General features: G+C 39.2%; 1 protein-coding gene across 3 annotated transcripts in view; it reads right to left on the reverse strand.

Annotated features, from left to right (window-relative positions):
* Positions 1–3,710: 3,710 nt before the first annotated feature.
* acot7 (acyl-CoA thioesterase 7) overlaps positions 3,711–19,312 on the reverse strand; it is a 50,526-nt gene continuing 34,924 nt past the window's right edge. For all 3 annotated transcript variants that reach the window (XM_088007436.1, XM_014983224.2, XM_014983226.2), the window contains 2 exons: positions 17,706–17,890; positions 3,711–4,213 (listed from right to left, as the gene is read on the reverse strand). In XM_088007436.1, coding sequence (XP_087863562.1) covers positions 4,115–4,213; positions 17,706–17,890 — 284 coding nt within the window. In that variant the 3' untranslated portion in view covers positions 3,711–4,114. The remainder of the gene's footprint in view (positions 4,214–17,705; positions 17,891–19,312) is intronic.

The raw sequence follows: 19,312 nt of genomic DNA on the forward strand, positions 1-19,312 counted from the left end.
GCACACAGTATGTTGTGCATAGGGCTGAAACGATTCCTCGAATGATTCGAGTACCTCGATTACTAAAATTCCTCGAGGAAAATTTACCTGCCTCGAAGCTTCGTTAATTTATGTTTTATTAGTTAGCGCACCGTGTTCCGGCCGGGACTTCATTTGCGTTGCGCGGAGCTCTCACTTCCGCCTCTGAGTTGTTGACAAAAGCTAAGTCTCAGCGGCATAAAGTCCAATCTTCAAGATTGGCCCGTGGGGATTTTATTGATTGATGATAATGCCCGACTTTTTTTTTATCGTTTTTGGGGAACCAATAAGCATCCTTAAAATGACTGGGGGAATGCCTGGAGTACGGCAGCATTTCTCCTCCGGGGCTGCTGGTTGAAAGCGAACGGCGGGAAGAGCGCTGAGGTGAGCGGATAGCCTGAACAGGGCGGGCGGCTGAGTAGCTGATGCTTACCGTGTAAATGTAGCTTTACCGACGAACCGCACAATAAATTTCATATCCCGGTCTGAAGAAACGGGTGGCGGAGCGCATCGTACATGGCTGGTAGATGAGTTTCTGAGTGTGACCAGTGAAGGTGTCGTAAATATCCCGTATTGCTTCCCCCGTGTTCGTCCCCCGGTCTAACGGTTCGTCAGTCCGCTGGTCTATTTCCTCCACCCCATCTTACGTTCGTTCATTCGCCCTCTCCTCCCACTCCAGGCGGCATTTCCCGTATTTTCAAACCCAAAGCGTGACAGGTTAGGTGGCAAGGTGAGTTTAATTAATCTATTAAACTCACTGAAGATGAATACATAAACTAAAAGCTGGATTGTAGACATTTTTATAAGCATATTTGTGAGCCTGCCTCTTTGTTATTAAATTCAATATAATTTCAGATTTTTCTATAACTTTTCTTCTGGTTAACTTAGAAAGTGAGCTATTATTGTTACAGGTTAGTTTTCTAAACTACAAAAAAGCAACTGTTAGGGATGCTCAAATATGAAAAATTGGACTGATATTGATATCTGATAGTAACACCGGTATTATGCCAGATTTACCAATATTTCATTTTAGAATTTTTTTTTATCCGATTACTCGATTAATCGTAAGAATAATCGATAGATTACTCGATTACTAAAATATTCGTTTACAACAGCCCTAGTTGTGCATAATGCAAATGTCTTCCAATCAGCTCAAATTTGGTGGAGGTCTTGTCTTGCCATGTGAAAAGCATCCTGTCATTTCAACATTGTGCCTCCCTCCCTGTGTTCTTCTCCCACAAGATGCCTGCGATTCACTGGAGTTAAAAATAGATATGCCCCCCCTCACACACTCCCCACCCCCAGTGCAGCTCAGGCCTAACTTTATTTTCGCAGGGGAAATGAAAAGCACATATACTGATCGGGCTGCAGGGACAGAAGGAAAAACAATAACCTTCAAGAGCCAATGACAAGCCAGTTTCGGTGCACAAACAAAGAAGGGGATTTGGAAGCCTGAATACAAAGAAAAGCTATTTATCATGTTTAAACTAATCTTGCTTTTACTTTTTAGAAGTATAAAATCCAAGTTTTTTTTTTTTTTAATTGTGTCTCTTTAAATTGTTTTTCTATAGCTGATAATTAAAAACATACAGGCATGGTAAAAAAAAAAAAAAAAAAAAAAACAGTACACCCTCCTTCAGTTTTATATGTCAGAATATTTATATATTCAGCCATTTAGAATATGCATCCCAATGAGTCTCATTTGTCTGTACACCTTTTGAAAATAACATTTCATTAAGCCTACATTTGTATTTGGGTTTATTTAAGGTGTTTTATTGTCTGATGTAATATTTAAGTTTTATATCATTTTTTTATTAGTGGAAAATGAACCTCATTAACAGAACATCCACCTATGTGTAATTAATCTAAATAATGTTTAATTTTTTTTAAGTTGAAATAAACAAGCTTTTCAATAATAGTCCTATCTAATGAATGCGCGAAATGATATGGTTTGCTGTTTGAGTTTCTACATTTTGTTTTGTTTTGTTTTGTAGAGGAAACATTTGGAGTACAAATCTCTCAACAGATTCAACACATTAATTATTGAACAAAAATGAACCCAAAAGGTAAAAGCTGTCCTCTGTTGCTAATTCTATACAACTCAATAAGATAAGCAGCAGGTAGGCACTGCTGGTTAATTATGCCAGATTAACTGAACATCACGAAATGTTACCACCTCTATAAAAGCAAACGTTTGGTCAATTTGCTGCTCCGGAGCATACAGGTGTAAGCTAACACAATGCCAAAAGTCAGAAAGACGTCAGCAATGACCTAAAGCGATGCAACTGCCCTTTGATTTAGAAAGCATTGTAAAAATCTGAAGTCCACATATTATTTGCCAGGTTTGAAGGTCCAGCACATCGTCTCAAAGTACAAACCTCAGAGAAATTTAAAAACTTAATCTCAGATTCAACAAGCCTCAGTTAACATGTCTAATGTTACAGTCAATGTTTGGCAAAAAAAAAAAAAAAAAAAAAAAAAAACAACTTAACAAGTAGGGCCTGTTTGGAAGAGTTACTGAGAGAAGTACAGTCTATGCTGTCAAAGCATGGTGGTGGAGGGGTGATGGAAACTAAAGTGGATCAAAACTCCTCTATAAAAGTGTGAGAAAATAAGGCCTCAACAACTCTAGGTACTTTGTAACTCATAGCTATTTTTTTAAAAGAACATAAGTGGTTTGTGGGTGTCCAGTCTGAAAAGACTTTCATATCTTTCCTGACCAGTTGATGGCGATAGCTTTAACATGAACTACATGAATATGCCAAAGAAAATACTCTTGCTGGGTTGCAAATAAACTGTAGGCTGTGCTTTGTTTTAGTCAGTCTTTCCACTCAGTTATTAACTTCACTTAAATTTGAAGTTTATGGAAAATGAACCAGTGCAAGAATCACATTTTTGCTAAATATTGTTCTAAGTATTTACAGAAACTGAAAAAGTAAGAGCAGATGACTTCCTGGTTCTACAATCAATTGAAATTTGGGGTGTAAATAGTTTTGCACAACAGCTTTTCCATTTTGGCTTCATTGTTGTTGAATATTTAATGAGGGTGGTTTCCACAATCCGAATTTGATATAAATCGTTTTAGAAACATATGTGTTCACACATAAGCCTTAGAATAGAAAGAGGGTATTCTTTCTTTTAATGGAGACTATATGTGGTCCTCTCACTGGAAAGATAATTCAGTTTTGACACAGTCACATGGACATGGACTCTTCTCTTGAATAATTCATTGTCCCGATCTTACCTTCTGCATCGAGCAATATAATAATGATACTTTCTGTTTCTTATAAGGCCAAAAGCAATCTTCATCTCTCATCTGTGCAAACTGAGAGTGAGGCGGGCAGATGATGGGACAGAAGAAGAGCCTTAAGGATAAATAGAGTAAATGAGCAAGAAGGCGACGTTGCGAGGAGATGGAGACGGATGCGAGCATGACACGGGCTGAAGTCAGAGTGTGACAGACATGCGGAGGAGGAGGAGAAGGAGGAGGCAGAGGAGGAAGAAGACGGAGGTGGGGGAAGAGATGCTGGATGAGTCAAAACCCCTGAGCTCCGATGAACTCTCCGTGAAAGACACAGTGCTGAAAAGATGGCTGGCATGTGCCCTCTCTGCCAAGACATGCCTAAGACAATGACATAATTATCATCAAACAAGCAAGGACACACTGCGAGAGCCCCCGACTCACGCTTGGCTCTTTTTTGTTTTGTTTTTTTATTCACTCACTTATTCATCATTTCTCTTCCACTCTCAGTATTACTTTGGGCTGACATCAAAGCCAAATGCGTATAGTTAGAGATCCTGCAAAACGATATAGCATTTCTACAATACCACTGTCAGTTAATACAAACAGTAATAATAAATAGATTTTACATACAGTACAGTCATAAAACTCTCCCTACACTTAAAAAAAAGTACTATTACTTTGACAGTGATATTGCACACATGTATACGGGAACACTTTGGTGAGTAGCGCTGCTGCAAAATGGGGTCACAGAATGTGGTTTAACAGGCTACAGTAACAGAGAGGCATTAACTCCGTCGTAACGTGTGCATTACGACGTTACGACGTGGGTTTTGATTCTGCTGAGCCACAGTGTCACTGCTGACGCTCCTTTTCCGCAAGTCTCCTCGCTTTGTTCTGGAGGTAACGTGACTTGCCCTCTTCAAAACGTTTCTGCTCATCGTCTCCTTCAATCTGAGGACAAAAGCACAAGGACAAAAGACTTGCTTTAAGACGCGCATTCGTCACTTTCACATTAGTCTGCACAGGAATGCTGCCTCCGCTGTAACATTATGCAAAGGCGCGAAAGCTCTGATCTAATTTGCCACCCTGCGCTTGGCAATCACCATTCATCATCTCGGTGAAGTGGTCTTTCTGCATCGGACGCGGAAAGTTTGCAGAGGACATTTGCCATCAACACAAGTGTTTAAAGGTGAATCTATAAGGTTCTAGGCTCTAGTGTCGTATTAAACAGCAATACAGTTGGAAAACAGTGCAATTTGGATAAGCTGACAGATCAAATGTAAATAAGAAATGACTATTTTAAGATTACCACTATCTTCTGACAAAGCCCTCAGATCCTGTCTCTTGACCTGTCCAACAACTTTAAACACACGGAGCTTCATTGTCTGTAATGAAACTAAATCCACTATATAAATTTTTAAAGAAAGTAAGACATGCTTTTCAAAATTTCACACAGATTTCACTAAAACCTTTCAGTAAAGACATTTTGTTTTACTCTGCCCCCCTGGAATGAATTTTTGGTGGAATATACTGCATGCTCTAGCCTTGACATATCGAGTAGCTTTACATGCCGAAGGAGGAACATTCCCCCTCTTTGAATTCTCCAAATTTGCACCAGCCGTTGACAGGATGCAGCTGGTGGAGGATGATTGAGAGAAAACAAAGAGTATATTTTTCTTGACTGTATCTGCTGATGTGTGTTGCCCATAAGGGCAGGTTTTCCCAGTGTCCACCTTCGCTTTAACCAGCTTCTCTGTCCTTGCCGAAGGAACGCATTCCCACTTGATGATACAATAGCGATAATTTCATTGAAAATGATGTGTTGAAGGTGATGCGCAGTGCTAACTTTCCTCCAAAGATAGTCTTTTGCACAGCAGGCAAATTGTTCCTTTTTAGTCTCCTCTGTCAAGAAAACCTTCTTCCACATGTTTCCTGTATCCCTTCACGTGACTTAAAGCAAACTGCAAACAGAACTTTTATGTTAAGATCAATTTCTTCGTGAGGACACAATCAGATTGCAAACGCTAAAGCAGATACCAGTCTGATGGGTGAGGCGCAAACCTGGCAGACTGGTAACAACTGTGCCATGAGATCCTAGCAGGTTCAAGTCACTGGGGATCTTGACTCCAATGTGACGAGAAAACAAACACCAGCGTGAACGTATCGTCGAAGAACAGGTTGAGGAGAATGCAGCTGCAGTTCTTGGTTTGTTTGCCGTCTACCAGTTATATAACCATCAACATATTGCTCAGCCAGTTATGCTTTGTTGCCATTCAGCTGAAAGTAATGCATAATTCCAGTTCGTTGGGTTTCCAAAAGGGGGGAAGACCGAGTCTCAACACAGTTCAGCATTTTAAGCAAATGTACACTATTGGACACGCAGCCCATTCATTCTGTTTTTAACTAAGTTTGTCAACCAAACCTGAAGTGTGTTCATAAATTCAGCGAGTTTATCACTTGTTGCGATGACAAAAAAAAATTATATTGTGCAAACAGGAAAAGAAACTAGTTATGTATGTAATGATAGAGAGATGCTTCACCTTTTAGGCTGAGGTTAAAAAGAGGAAGGCAAGCAGAATTTCACTATTGACCGCCCGGAGGAACAAACTGTTTCACAATCTGTTAGCATGCTTTTAATATGCCTTCATTCTTCTACCAGATGGCAGATGATGGCGTGAATTACGTCCCGACTTGGTCTTGAGATGTAAGAGGCTGTTCTGTGGAGAAAGTCACTGTGGAAAGTTGCTGAAAAGAGGGAGTTGTGTGCCACCGATGTGCTCTGCTGCCTTTACTACTCTCGGCAGGTCTTTCTTGTGTAGACCAGCGCAGCTTTTGAATCACACTGTGCAGCAGTAGGTCAGGAGGCTCTCTATTGTTGACCGAGAGAAAGTGGTCAGAAAATCCTGACGGTGCTTTAGGGTTCAGAGGAAATGCGGTCTCTGTGCAGCGTTCCCCCACCTGATGGGAGATTTGTGTGGTCAAGCTGAGGTCAGTTGAGATGTGTAATCAGAGAACTTTAAAGCTCTCAACCATCATCGCTCTGTGTGCCAAGTTCTCAGCATGTTGTTATTTTCTGGAATCTGTTATTATCTATGTGGTTTTAGAGATGTTTCCGTTCAGGTTAATACAAGAAAACCACTCTGTCAGCGGTAAAAACCTCCTTCCAATAGACTGTCATCACTTTCCATTAGCCAAAAAGTTGGCGGTAATCAGGAAAAACTGAATGATTGTGTTTATATAATGGAGAGAGGTCATGGGTGTAAATGCATAGAGAAAAAAAAATCTTGGTTTGCTAACTGACCAAAAATACGAGAAGTCTTGTCTGATTTAACTTTAGGCAGTGAGGAAAAAATGAGCACGTCTTCATATTTGTTGTCTGTAACTATGTGGTTTCAACTGTAGGTGTGGTCCTGTTCAAACCATGTGTGGGGAGCCAATCACTGCCTCAGCTGTTTACTTGGTATGCAGACTAATGCTGGTCAAATTAACAGGGAAATGGAACAGAAATGGAAAAAAAGGAGTCTAAAAACACTTGGTGATGATGAGGAATAGTGCAAATGACTGATAGTCATTAAGGCACTTGACTGTGCTTATTTTGGGTTCTGGGATAATTGTTGGTGACACGACACGGCGGGAGTGAGAGATTGGAGAAAGTTGTAAATAGTTGAGAGCTGAAATAGACAACAGATAAAACCTACAGACTCCCAGTGAAGCCGCTGATCTTACATGACAAATGGTATCAGACCTTGAGACTTAGTGTTATCTTTGCCTAGAATCATTTGACAACCAGGAGCTTCAGCGATAACAAATAGTATTATTGTTAAAGCAGCCTTGATTACTTTGTGTAAAATAAACTGTTCTTCTAAATGGTGATGGTGAATATTTTTTAACCGATCTTTACAATGATCAGTCTGTCACAACTGAGCTTTACACAAAGATTATAAAGAGACAAAACTAAAGGAAAATTGAACAAGTTTCACAGCAACTGCATAAAAACAGGAAAGAAAAACAACATCAGTACCAACATCTGTGTTTTTAACATGATCCGATCAAGTTGCCATGGCGACTGCACACCAGTGGACTGATTAGCCCTTTTATCACTGCTTGTTGCCTTGTTTAATGTGTTTTTTTTTTTTCTTTTTAAGGTGAAGCTGCCATCCGGAGTGTTGGTCACCTAACCTGGTCCTCATCAGAGCTTCAATTGTAGCTTTGGAGCAAAGATGGTCAAATGCACGGTTTACATTTAATATAGTTAACTTCACCCTTTATAAGCACACACTGTATTTTTGAATCATTTTTGAAAGGGGTGTTTTATAATTTATTAATGTATTCCTTTTTGGCTTGTTCATTCTTTACTGAATCAGATGAAGAGATGGCATTAATTGCCACTGATCTGCTTTGAGTTTTGTCCATAAAACGGCTTGCTCTTTATTAACAAGTGCATGTAATCCATTCGAGAGGAGAATCGGGGTAGGGAGGAAAAGTCTGATTTTATAATCATAGACCCGCTGTGATTATTTTGTGCAAATTGTTCCTGTAATAATTAAATGCTCCACTGGGAGCTGCAGAACGGCTGAAAGTGGCTCGCTGTAGCAGTCAGCCCCACCATGTCGCAACCCGCACCACAGAACAGTTCACACCAGTGAAGCTACACCGCCTTGCAGCCTGAGAGAAAAACGTTATCTATTTAAGCGTTTTCGTCCTTTCTGTATGCCACAACTGTACGCACTGCCGCAGCATCGCCGTGTTAGCAGGAACAGTTGCTGTCTCAAGGTAAGTTATGAATAAAAAAAAAAATTACACATTCAAAAGCATAAAATTCTTCCATTCATTTTTTTCATTCACTCACTTTTTGATTATTTTTTTACAAAACACCATAGAAAATACCAGAGGGAACGCAGTCGCTCTGTACCAGTCAAACACTACTGTCGCACTCGTGCCCCTTTGTAATATTTTTACAAAAGACGCCCGAATTGTTCTAAATTTCTCTAGCTTAAAAGACACATATTTAATTAATTGTCATGAGAACAGGTAGGTACTCTGAACTTTGTTCTCAAAAATAATCAATATATGTCACATGAATTTAAGGTATTGTTTTAGCATTAGCAATGTTATGATTTTATGTTTCAAATAAACCAATTGGATAATCTTAAAGAAGAATCCATCAGGGTTTGGGAATCAAGAGACTGACCAAATAATTGATTTCTTGCTCTGTCTTCATCATATTCTGCTTTTTTTGTTGTTTTGAGTTTTGTTCCTCAGTAAGTCTCTGAAAGGCTTCAGAATTTGGGCCCAAATCTGTCTGCAGTGGTGTTTACTGGGCTGATCACCTTGAACCACGGAGCCTACTGCTGAAGCTCACAGCTTACCGTTGATCCTCGCCACCGAGTGCCGAGTCTTACCGCTTCATGTGACGTCATTGGCCCAAATACACACATTAACACTTGAAGAGCTTTCCAAGTGCTCCTTTTTGAAGCCCTTTGTGTGTGTGTGTGTGTGTGTGTGTGTGTGTGTGTGTGTGTGTGTGTGAGTGAGTGTGTGTGTGCGTGTGTGTGTGTGTGTGTGTGTGTGTGTGTGTGTGTGTGTGTCGTGTGTTTGTAATACCTTGTGGGGACGATTTTCCTGACATATACTACGTTGTGGGGACCAATTGCTCCTTGTGAGGACCGGAGCCTGGTCCCCACGAGGGGAAACCCTGTTTTTGGGTCAGGGGTCAGAGTTAGGACTAAGGTATGAATTGAGTTTTGGTTAGGGTTAGGTATGTGATGGTTAGGGTTAGGAAAAGGGTAAAGGTTAGGTTTAGGTTGTAGAAATGAATTGAAGTCAATGGAAAGTCCCCACAAAGATAGCAACACAAACGTGTGTGTGTGTGTGTGTGTGTGTGTGTGTGTGCGTGTGTGGGTGTGTGTGTGTGTGTGCGTGTGTGTGTGTGTGTGTGAAATCCAGCTGTGGAAATTCACAATTCATTAACCACCTGTGGATCTACTACCTTTGTACCGTTACTGAAAGGAAACACATCTCTAGCTGCATTCCTTACCAAAACACTGCTTTTGAATAATATCAGAAATGTTTGACAGTAAATAAACCGACTGAAAGGGTTGCATGGTGGAATTATTGCCTTGCAGCAACAAAGTCATGGGTTCAAATCCCAACTTGGGTGTTTTTTTTTTCTGCATTGGGTTCGCATGTTCTCCCCATGCATGGTTCTTATCCTCCTCTGTACAACAAACAGTGTCCTACTTAAAGATGTAACACACTTTGGATGTCTGCACTAAAACTGTGTATCACCACAAAACGGTTTGCTTATGAAAATAGCGGCCAAATTTTAAACACTTTAGACTGGATTTTCTTTAGATCTGTCATAAATATTTAAGCATCTTTGCAAATTCATGAATAAGGTATGTTGAAAACCTTATATGCATAATTAATCATCCACTCCAGACTCATGAGCTTTGCTTCAGTGAGAACAAACAGCTCCGTGGTCTATGTGCCGTGCTTTGGATTACTGGAGTTTCTGGTGCGAGTGCACCCGTTAACCCACGTGTGGCCGTTTTCAATGGTGGGCATCTAGAAGTAAATGTGCATCGTTTCATGTGGACCACAGAAGGTTGCCATGAGAACTGGGCTTGTTTTTGTGTCAGAGGAGGCTAGCTGAATCTCTGCCAATGAAGAACGAGGAAGATGGGAAGGAAGGATGAAGAGGACAACAAAAAAGAGGAGTAAAGAGAGGATGGAAGGAGAACGAGAGGGAGGTGGGAAATCTGAAGAGAGTCGGGAAGGACAGATGACCAAAGAAAATCAAAGATAAACGGATAAAAGAGGTGAAAAGAGATAAATCTGTTGCCAGCTCAAAAGGGATGAATGCGCTTAATTTATTCATTAGATGTCGGCAGCCAGCCTCGTTCCAGTTGCAGAGGAAATACTGACCATTTTGCTTTAATATAACCTTTCAAATCCATGAGAGAATAAAAAAATTGCTCAGGTCCTCAGGTCTAAGGTGCTTGAAGACATTTTCATTTATTTCCAAACTGGACCGGCAAAGCGCATACATCGTTTCAGTACTTTTCAAGGGTACCGCTGCGAAGACAGTCCCCTGAAGCCCTTCGTGCTCACGCTGTCCTCATGCCCCACTTCGGCGCTACCAGCAGTGCACGCACATTACCACATCCCCCCGCCCCACCCATCCCCTCCACACACCCACTCTTGTACAGTCCCTCACCGCGCCCCCCCAGTGTTGCGCTATAAAAGGAAAATCTAAAGATAGTAACCACGGCGAGTTCACTGGAGAGGCACTAAGGATTTGAGAATGAGGGGGGGAAAGCACCTGCAGTTAAAAATAGCAGAGGCAGGCTTTTCGATCAGGCTATTTATAGAACACAACTGGCTCAAAAACCGCCTCGGTGATATAAAAATTTTAGCAGGGATGGTCTGACACTTGTTTTTCTAGCTTTCAGGGTTGGTTATATTTTGCCCAAGAGGACAGAAATCTAATGATTAGACTAATAAAGAATATGGAGGATGGAGAGGAAAGAAAAACGAGTGGAGCTCTAGAGTGAAATGAAGCTGATCAAAGTCTTGAAAGGGAAATGTTTTTTTTTTCTGTGCAAATCATTCATAATTAACGTCAGATAATGCACTAATAGAGAGATAAAACAGAAGCTGAATCTCATTATGTTTGACCTCCCCACGTTATTCAATCCTTTTATAGGACACGGCAGGAAATGAAGACCCGGTGATATCCACCCAGGTTTTAGCCCTTTTCAATTTGAATTTTTATGTGAGCTTGTTAAAGAAAGAGAGAGAGAGAGAGATAGAGAGAGAGAGAGAGAGAGAGAGAGAGAGAGAGTTGTTACTGAAAGAGGGAAATTTATAGCTTTTATGAAGTTGATTCAGCAAAGAGATCTTTAAAAGAGGCAAGACTAAATGGAAAGCAACATCAAGCAACTGGAGAATTCATACATGCAGAAACAGAGGAGGAAAGCCTCCCTCCATTTGTGCTGAGAAAACATGCTTTTGAGATAAATACATTCAGAGAAATGTTTTGGTTTTGTTCCTTTTAAAATCTTTTTTTTTTTTTTTTTTTTTTTTTATTCCAGCGCAACAAAACAATTTGCTGCTGGTATACAAATTCGAAGCTTTGAAAACTCTCAAATTCATTTTGCCTGTGCTGTCTTTGTCCTGTAAAACTAAAAATAAATAAGAGGAAAATGTTATGCAAAGTGCTTCACAGCTTTGCACAACAGACTCCCAAACAATAGAAAGGCTTCAGAGTTAAAAGGGGAGCGCAGATAATTGTATACCTAAATAATTACGGTGGTGGCAGGCCACTTCTCACCACTCCTCAAACACAGTTCCACTTGAGCTATGGCAATAGCAAAAAGGCAGTAACCCAAAAAGACAACTTAACCTTTTCAACAATTTTTTTTTCACAAATTTTGCCATGTGTACACCACACATGGCAGGAATGTCTCTTAAGACGCTCTTAAATGTCTTCCAATAATCAAGGCATGCTAAGATTGTTTGAAATGGAAAATCGGGACAAAAAAGTGGCATAAAAATCATTTGAACTAGGCATTAAACAGTACTCCAACACATTTCAATTTAACTTGCATCAATGTTACCACTGGTCTGAATCAGCAGCAACACATTTAAATTGACTTCAAGAGCCCCTTACTCTGACCTTGAGCAAACAAACATGTCCTCTCCTTCAGTCTAACACCATAAGCTATTCAATGAAACTCAATCCAGACTTTCTAAACAGCCAGGTATCAGTTTACAGATTAACAATCAATCACTATAATAATAGCAGGGAAACTATCAGGTGTCATAACCCCAAGAAACAAAATCCATATGGCAGCTTTTAATATTTAAGGGTAATTAATAGCGTGTTATCCCACAGTCATCCTAAATACTGTATATTAACGTTTTAAAGTATCAAAGTGCTAAGTGGAAACAAGAAAAATCAATTTGAAAATCGAAGTTCAGTAAGGAAGTTGGTTTAAATTGCTCCACTAAATTAATTGGCTTAACAATTAATCAGTCAACCAGAATTCAAGGTAAATGGATTCAGGCCAATCACTGCAGTTGTATAACGGTGGAAAAGTAAAGTTGTATCAGGCCATTATTCATTAATGCAGACGCAATGAACCAAAAAGTGATTGGTGCCAGCATAAAAAGCTCATTTTAAACATGTACATCATTCGGTAAGATAATGATCACAAACTGAAGAGAAAACAAAGAGCCTGATAACAGATTCAGGTCTTATGAACACTATAGTCCTTTAACATGCCAGTACTGAATAATAAGAAACAACGATGTTGGGATTAGTTGAGTTGCGGGCAGGAGACTGTTTAGCTCTAATAGCAGGGCTGGCAGATCAACCTCTGTCGTCTTCAGACAGCCATCTGACAGTAACTGCTTCTAAATGGGACATAAAGCTGGATCAGCTAAGCAGCTTCATTATATTTATTAAACTGTAGCACACAAAAACGTTGAAGCACAGTTAAGATTGGTATAAAAGTTTGGAAAATCTTTTTTGGAAAATCTAAATTACATTTTGAATAAAAAACACTTATTTCTTTGGTTTTTGTTGCAGGACAGCCAAGTTGCCTCACTTTGTTCCAACAGCACAGCGTCGAGTCATCAGAAGCATTTTGTCTGTTTTTAATGGTCGACTGGACAACCGAATAAAATCCAAGGATCACTATTTAAGAACCGCCCAGTTCCTGTGCTAACCAGCTTCTGGCTATAAAACACTCAGCTCAACCAACCATGCAGAAAAGCTTTAAGTGAGGAGGAAGTTCTGGAAGGCTTTTCTCCTATTCTTTTGCACAAAAACGGGAAAAGCCATTGTCCTTAATGGCATGCCAAATGGATTAGAAAAAGTACTTTTTTGAAAGTACAATTTTTTTTTCTTTTTAGTGTTTTCTATTGATCCCCTACAGAAGTTATTAGGTGACCATTTTCACAACATTAAAGTAGTCTGAGGTGAAATTCATTCAGTTTTATCCAAATGACTGTCTTTACTGCATTTTCAGATCTTGTGGATGATATCATCTCTCTTAAAGGAAACACTGACTTTAATGAGGTTGACAGGTTGACATTGGCGATCCAGACATGTGAATAGTTTGCTCTTACTGATGGAAACTGAACGCACGCTCCCTCGTTTCGAGTCAACCTCATGCCATGTTAAAGCCCACAGTAAATAGAAAGCTGGAAATAGCACAGAGTGAGCTTCGGCGTTCCTCTCTCGCTCATTTGTGCTCAGTGATCTGTTCACATGAAGCCAAGGCTCACACGTACAGATCTGCACTTGCTAAGGCAGCTTCCTTTTACTCGAGGTACATATCTACAATGTATGCATCATTGTGCAAATTTCTCTCTATTCTTCTTCTTCTTGTTAAGCTGGCATGTTACATCAGCAGTAAGGGATCCAATTAGTTCTCCTTTTTTAGTGTCGAATAGACTTTTTTAAAACAACATTGCGTTTTCCTTAGAATGACTATTTCTATTAAAATTTACAAAGGCTCACATTATTACTGAAATCTTCAAGTATTGAAATCCAGGCAGCGAGCTGCCTGTTTGAGATGGAAAACCTGGTAATGAATGCACAGAGGGGGAGGCAGACAATGGCCGAACTAAAGGGCTGGTTTTGTGAAATGGAAATAGGAAGAAACATCGGAGCTTTTGAAAAGGCCAACCTGCAGGAGACACATGTTTGATGATCATTACTATCTAGCTGATGCATCACCAGAGAAGGATGTCTCGTAGTTAAGCACATCGTTTTTTTTATATAAAGGGTAAGTATGATGGTTTTGAGATGGAAGATATAGAAATCCTTAAAGCATAAAACATAAATCAATCAAAATTGGCCTTTCCGTGTATTTTAAAGCACATAAGTCATTTCAAAATACTTTCCTGAAACAAAAAGTACCTTAGTATTCATATAAAACAAAAAACAGTACCTACAATTGATGGTAATGAAGCTTACAAAACAGCTGAAAGTGACTGGCAATTGTTTTAAAGAGAAAATTTGTTTTCTAACAAAAAAAAGCAGAAAGGGAAGATTTCTCCTGATCTACCCGAAACAATCTGTATGCTCAAAACCACTTTGCATTGGTAATCAGGATTCAGGCAAAGTAACAACCCAAGGATTAAGAATGAGTGTACAAAAAATGTCATAATGATAACAGATAGCCTAGGCAGGGAGTCAACACTAGTGTTGCTTGTAAGCCGAAAGATTTTTCAGATAAGAAAATGCATGAGCTTTTTTTGTGTTTTTTGGCTCCTTTGTCTACATATTGACAGATATGTAGACAGGACTATAAGTAGCTCAGGAGTATAAGTCACATCAGTCAAAAAATGCATCATGAAGAGAGGAAAAAGCAGATATAAGTTGCATTTATATTTGTGCAACTTATATCATTTACTTAGAAATGGTAAAACTTGAAGAGAACCTTGTCCGTTGGAATGATATGATTCAGTGAGACACTCTGCTAACTTTCAATAAAATCACTGAAACTGTTGACTTTGATTTAGAAGTCTGCTAGCAGTTTCCAAGTGGAATTTAAAGAACAATGTCCATGCTTTAAATTACGGTGAAGTGCAGAGCGGAGCAGAGACGCATGCAGTGTAAAGGTGATAGAGAGGTGAATGCATGGCATAAAGCGGTAAGAACAAGAAGGTCCAGCTGCAAAGCAATATATGATCATCATCTTGGCCAATACCAGAGCGTAGAATGTGACTTAATTTCAAGCAGATTATATCTTACAAATATATCTAACTATCATGAGCTTCAAGTCAGGACACAAGTGAAAACTAAAAGAAGTAGCAGGAAGAAATAAACCTTTTAAAAATAGCTGTCCACCTTCAAATTCTACTGGATGCCTATAGCCAAAGACTCAATGCAGAATTTATGAGACAACCAATCTGAGATAAAAACAGATATTGACACTGCTAAGTTTGTCTTTCTTTTAGAAAATCTTTGATTGTGCTCGCATTTAAAATTACAATTTCAAGCTTAAAGATTTTTTTTTGGAGATTTTACAGAGACCAAATTTTTGTTCAAGAAGAGACAATGGATTTTGAGGTAGAAATCTGCTTCACTCTTCACTTTCAGCCTGGTACTATTTTTGCTGCTCTGGCTTCATTTATTAATGCGTCTCTTTGGCTTCTGTAGCGAGCCACACGTACTTAAAGTTTAATGATGAGCTCAGGCACTAACTTTGTAAATGTGGTTCAAGTGTTCACTTGAGAGAATAATGACCTACTGCTGGACTTTCAAATTTCTCTGAAGCTGCTTATTCAGCTCATGTCGCTGTTGTCAGCTTTTTCTGGGCTTGCAAAGCAAAGAGAGAAGCATCATCACTACATCGCAAGGAACGATCTAATCCAATAGCATTGGGCAAACCTGAAACAAATTAAACTAAAAAGGGAAAATTTGCAACCAAACCGAACATAAAAACAGTAATTATTAAATTATGAAATTATGAATCATGACATTTCTACGCATTTACAGTAAAATAAATATTACATTTAAAATTAATTGCAATCCATTGAACCCTTTGTTTATTTTTTGGAACAGGATCTCAAGGGCCCCTCTCTTGTTTAAATATCACACGCCGACAGGATGAATTCACATCTCTCTGAAGAGTTGGACGGGATTTCAAAGGATCATCATAGAGAGAGTCAGGGCGGGTGAGTGGCGCCAGGAAAAAATTCAAATACATCGGGTCAAAGCAGATGGCTCGTGTGCATAATGTTTGCATAATAAACAGGGTTAGGATCACCATGCAGCACAGAGCCAGGGCAAACAGCATCCATCTCTTTCATGTCCACATGTTAACCTCTGCTTTTACTCCCCAGAACTGCTGAGTCAGTCACAGACAATAAGGACTGTTTTCAGGAATAATGGCCTTTAATTCTCAGAAATCAGATCAGGGTAATGACTAAAAACTCTTTCCTTCACTTCAGTCGGTTAATAGCTTATGCTTAAATGTATCAAAGTACCGGTAATTTAAAAAGTCTCAATAAATATCAATCTCCTAAATAACAGATCAGTCTTGTATCTAATGAAACATCAATCAGGCTCCCAAATAAGTGATCAGTCAGTTAGCTAGTATTAGCAACAAATGAGAAAACTATTACTGCCTAAAGGGAAATTTCTATAGCTTGAAATAAACATTCGGAACAATATTTAATGTGATTTAAGGCACAACTTTTAATGAAAGGTTTTTTTGACCTATTGCTGAAGTTTAAAAAAAGCCTAATTTGAGTAAGACTAACCAAAATAAATTTGAGTTCTGTCTAAACAAAATAATCAGAGGGCCTTACTTTGAGGCCTGGGTCATCTTTTTTGACCTCTCAGTGACCCAGACTGGATCTCTTGACCTGCGGTTCTCACTGTCCTGTTCTCCCTGACAGAGGAATCCCTGCTCGACAGCTACTCTGCAGCCTGAAGGCTGGTCTGGGGTTGAGGGAAGTTTTGGCTAACATATCCCGCACAGGTCAGTGGATGGTTACCTACTTTGGATCACCCCGAAGCCAAGTTAGATATAGAAAACAAAATGTTCTTAAATAAAGTCACTGAGTAATGCCCTGAACATGTGGAGATGGGCAGGAAATAGAACACAAGAAACTGTTTGAATGTCACAAGAAAGGTGAGAAAATGCGAAGCGCTGTGCATAAAAATAAAGCAGATTAAGACTTGATCCAAATTGACTGAAATAAAACTTATTGGATTTGTGTTCTGTTTTTTCTTGTCTAGTCTTCCCAACAGGCCTGTGTTCATTCTGCAAGAGAAATGTGTTATTTTACCTGACGTGGGAAAAATAAGAACAAAGTTCCTCTTGGCCACGAGATTTAACACTTCTAATGAAACTGAAGAGCAGAACTCCCAGCACCTTGTCAAAATGGCTCTACCACTTCAGACTTGGAATCATGCACATTTAAAATGTTTGACCTACAACATGCTAGCTGTCTGAAAGCACAGAAGGAGCAAGTTCTGTCCAGGTAAATGTTTCAAGAAAAAGCTAAAAGAAAAGGAAAACAATTCATTGTTTTCTTGTAGTTCTAGAAGAAAGAATAACTCTTTTCATTTCTTGCGAAGTGCAATATGTACAGCAAACATATTTAAATGCTAAGTTAGGAAAGGAAAAGGTTAGATTGGAGGTGTTTGTACGCTCCACAGTCTTCAATAGTAACCTTGTCACAATCAGAGTGAAGCAATCAGCATGCAAAATGAACAAGACAGAAATCACACATTTAAATGATGATGTGTTACTAGAAATTTATGGTGAAGACTACAAAATCTAGTAGACTACAAAATCAAAATAAAACATCTTTTGTCTTATTTTGAGCCAGACCATTGAAACATGATACTGTGACTTTTGTTTTTTGTTTTAATGATGGTTTGAAATGCAGAAAAAAAATGTTTAGTACCAACCTTTAGAGGCGGGACATTTAGTGGTTTATTTTCCTTGTCAAGCGAGATGAAGGTGAAGAAGGCTGAGACAGCACGATATTTCCCTGTCTGCGTCTCCACCAGCAAATCAGCATCCACCAGCACTTCTATTTCCATGGACCTGTTGCTTACAAACGTGAGCCGGCCCGTCACCGTCACCACGCAACCTTGGAGAGGAAAAGAGAAGGGCATTGAATAAATTGGTTTACCAAGTTCTTTTCTTAAATAAGTACATGTAGCATTTATCGATGCGATTTAGTTTTACATCTCAAAATCGCTTTTGTTTCTGAGACGTTCATTACTTGCTTCAGGTACTTCTTTGTCTAATTTCATAAAAATAAAATAAAATAAAATACAATAAGCTGCAATGGACAAAAAATGAGGACCAGCAACACCCATTCATATAGGAAAGTAAAGCTTGAAATCATTAAAAAAAAACTGAGTGAACATTCAATTAAGAACATGTGCAGTGATCCAGAAACATTTTGAGCTTTAGCAAGTTAACACTTTTAATTTCCAATTTTATTCTGTCCTGTATGTGAGCTTTTTTAAAAGGTTATGTTAAACTGCTATGGGAAACAGTCTGTTCTGTATTTTAAGTAAAAAATACAACACCTTTTTGAAGATAAACCTCATATGGATGAGAGGCAGCTCACTTCAGACTCTCACTCACTCCTGCATGCTACGTGTTAACGTTTCTCATCAATCCAAACAGCAATTTCATCAACAATCGGTCTGAGTGACAAATTGAGGCTCCTGTAGGTAATCGGGTGTACTGTCATTCAGTGTTGCAAAGATACGCCTTGCAACAGGGGACGATTTTTAGAAAAGCATGAGCATTGTTTATTAAAAAAAGAAAAAAAGCAAGAGTGAGAGAAATATGCTGAAGATAACAAGCTGTTATGCATGGCTGAGAGGATTAGGGGGAAATTATTTATTCTCATCGAAAATTCAGCAGCTTCTTACAACACGCCGCAGAGAGGCGAGACGGTGGGACATTTGGAGCAGGAGGAAACTTTACTGACAGCAAGACGTATGAGACGGCCAGTCTTACAAGTGCTGAGGAGAGTTTATTCATTCATCCGCTCACACAAATGTAATCTGTGCTGCCTTTCTCTCTGAAAACTGTGCTCTTTTCTCAGGTTCACCACAGGGCGGTGGGAGAACCAGTCTGCCACTACAACTGGGCATGGCTGGTTCTATTCCTTTATTCTCTTTGATGTCCCTGCGTTGTATTATTACCACTGTTGCCATAGAGACAAGGAGAGAAGGTGTTATCTCTGCAGGCTGAGAAAGATCCTGGCTTAATATTGAAGTGCTAATAAAACAATAAAAAGCCAGGGTAATAAAAGAGACAATGTTTTCAACCCAAAATTGTCGCCTTAAGAAACAATTTAGACGTGTTACTCAAGTACAGAATGCAAAAAAAAATGCTCTTCTTATGGAAAATGCTATTAATGTGCAAACACACAAGCTGGTGACTTTGATCAAAATATAGTTAACTATGACGTTTTTAAGTACTCCTGATCTTTTTTATTCTTGGTGAAACATTGGACATTGAGAAATAAAAAATGGTAGAAGATTGGTAA

This window comes from Poecilia mexicana, unplaced genomic scaffold (assembly GCF_051168715.1).
Source record: "Poecilia mexicana isolate PSO_F unplaced genomic scaffold, ASM5116871v1 scaffold_7, whole genome shotgun sequence".
Taxonomy (NCBI): Eukaryota; Metazoa; Chordata; class Actinopteri; order Cyprinodontiformes; family Poeciliidae; genus Poecilia; species Poecilia mexicana.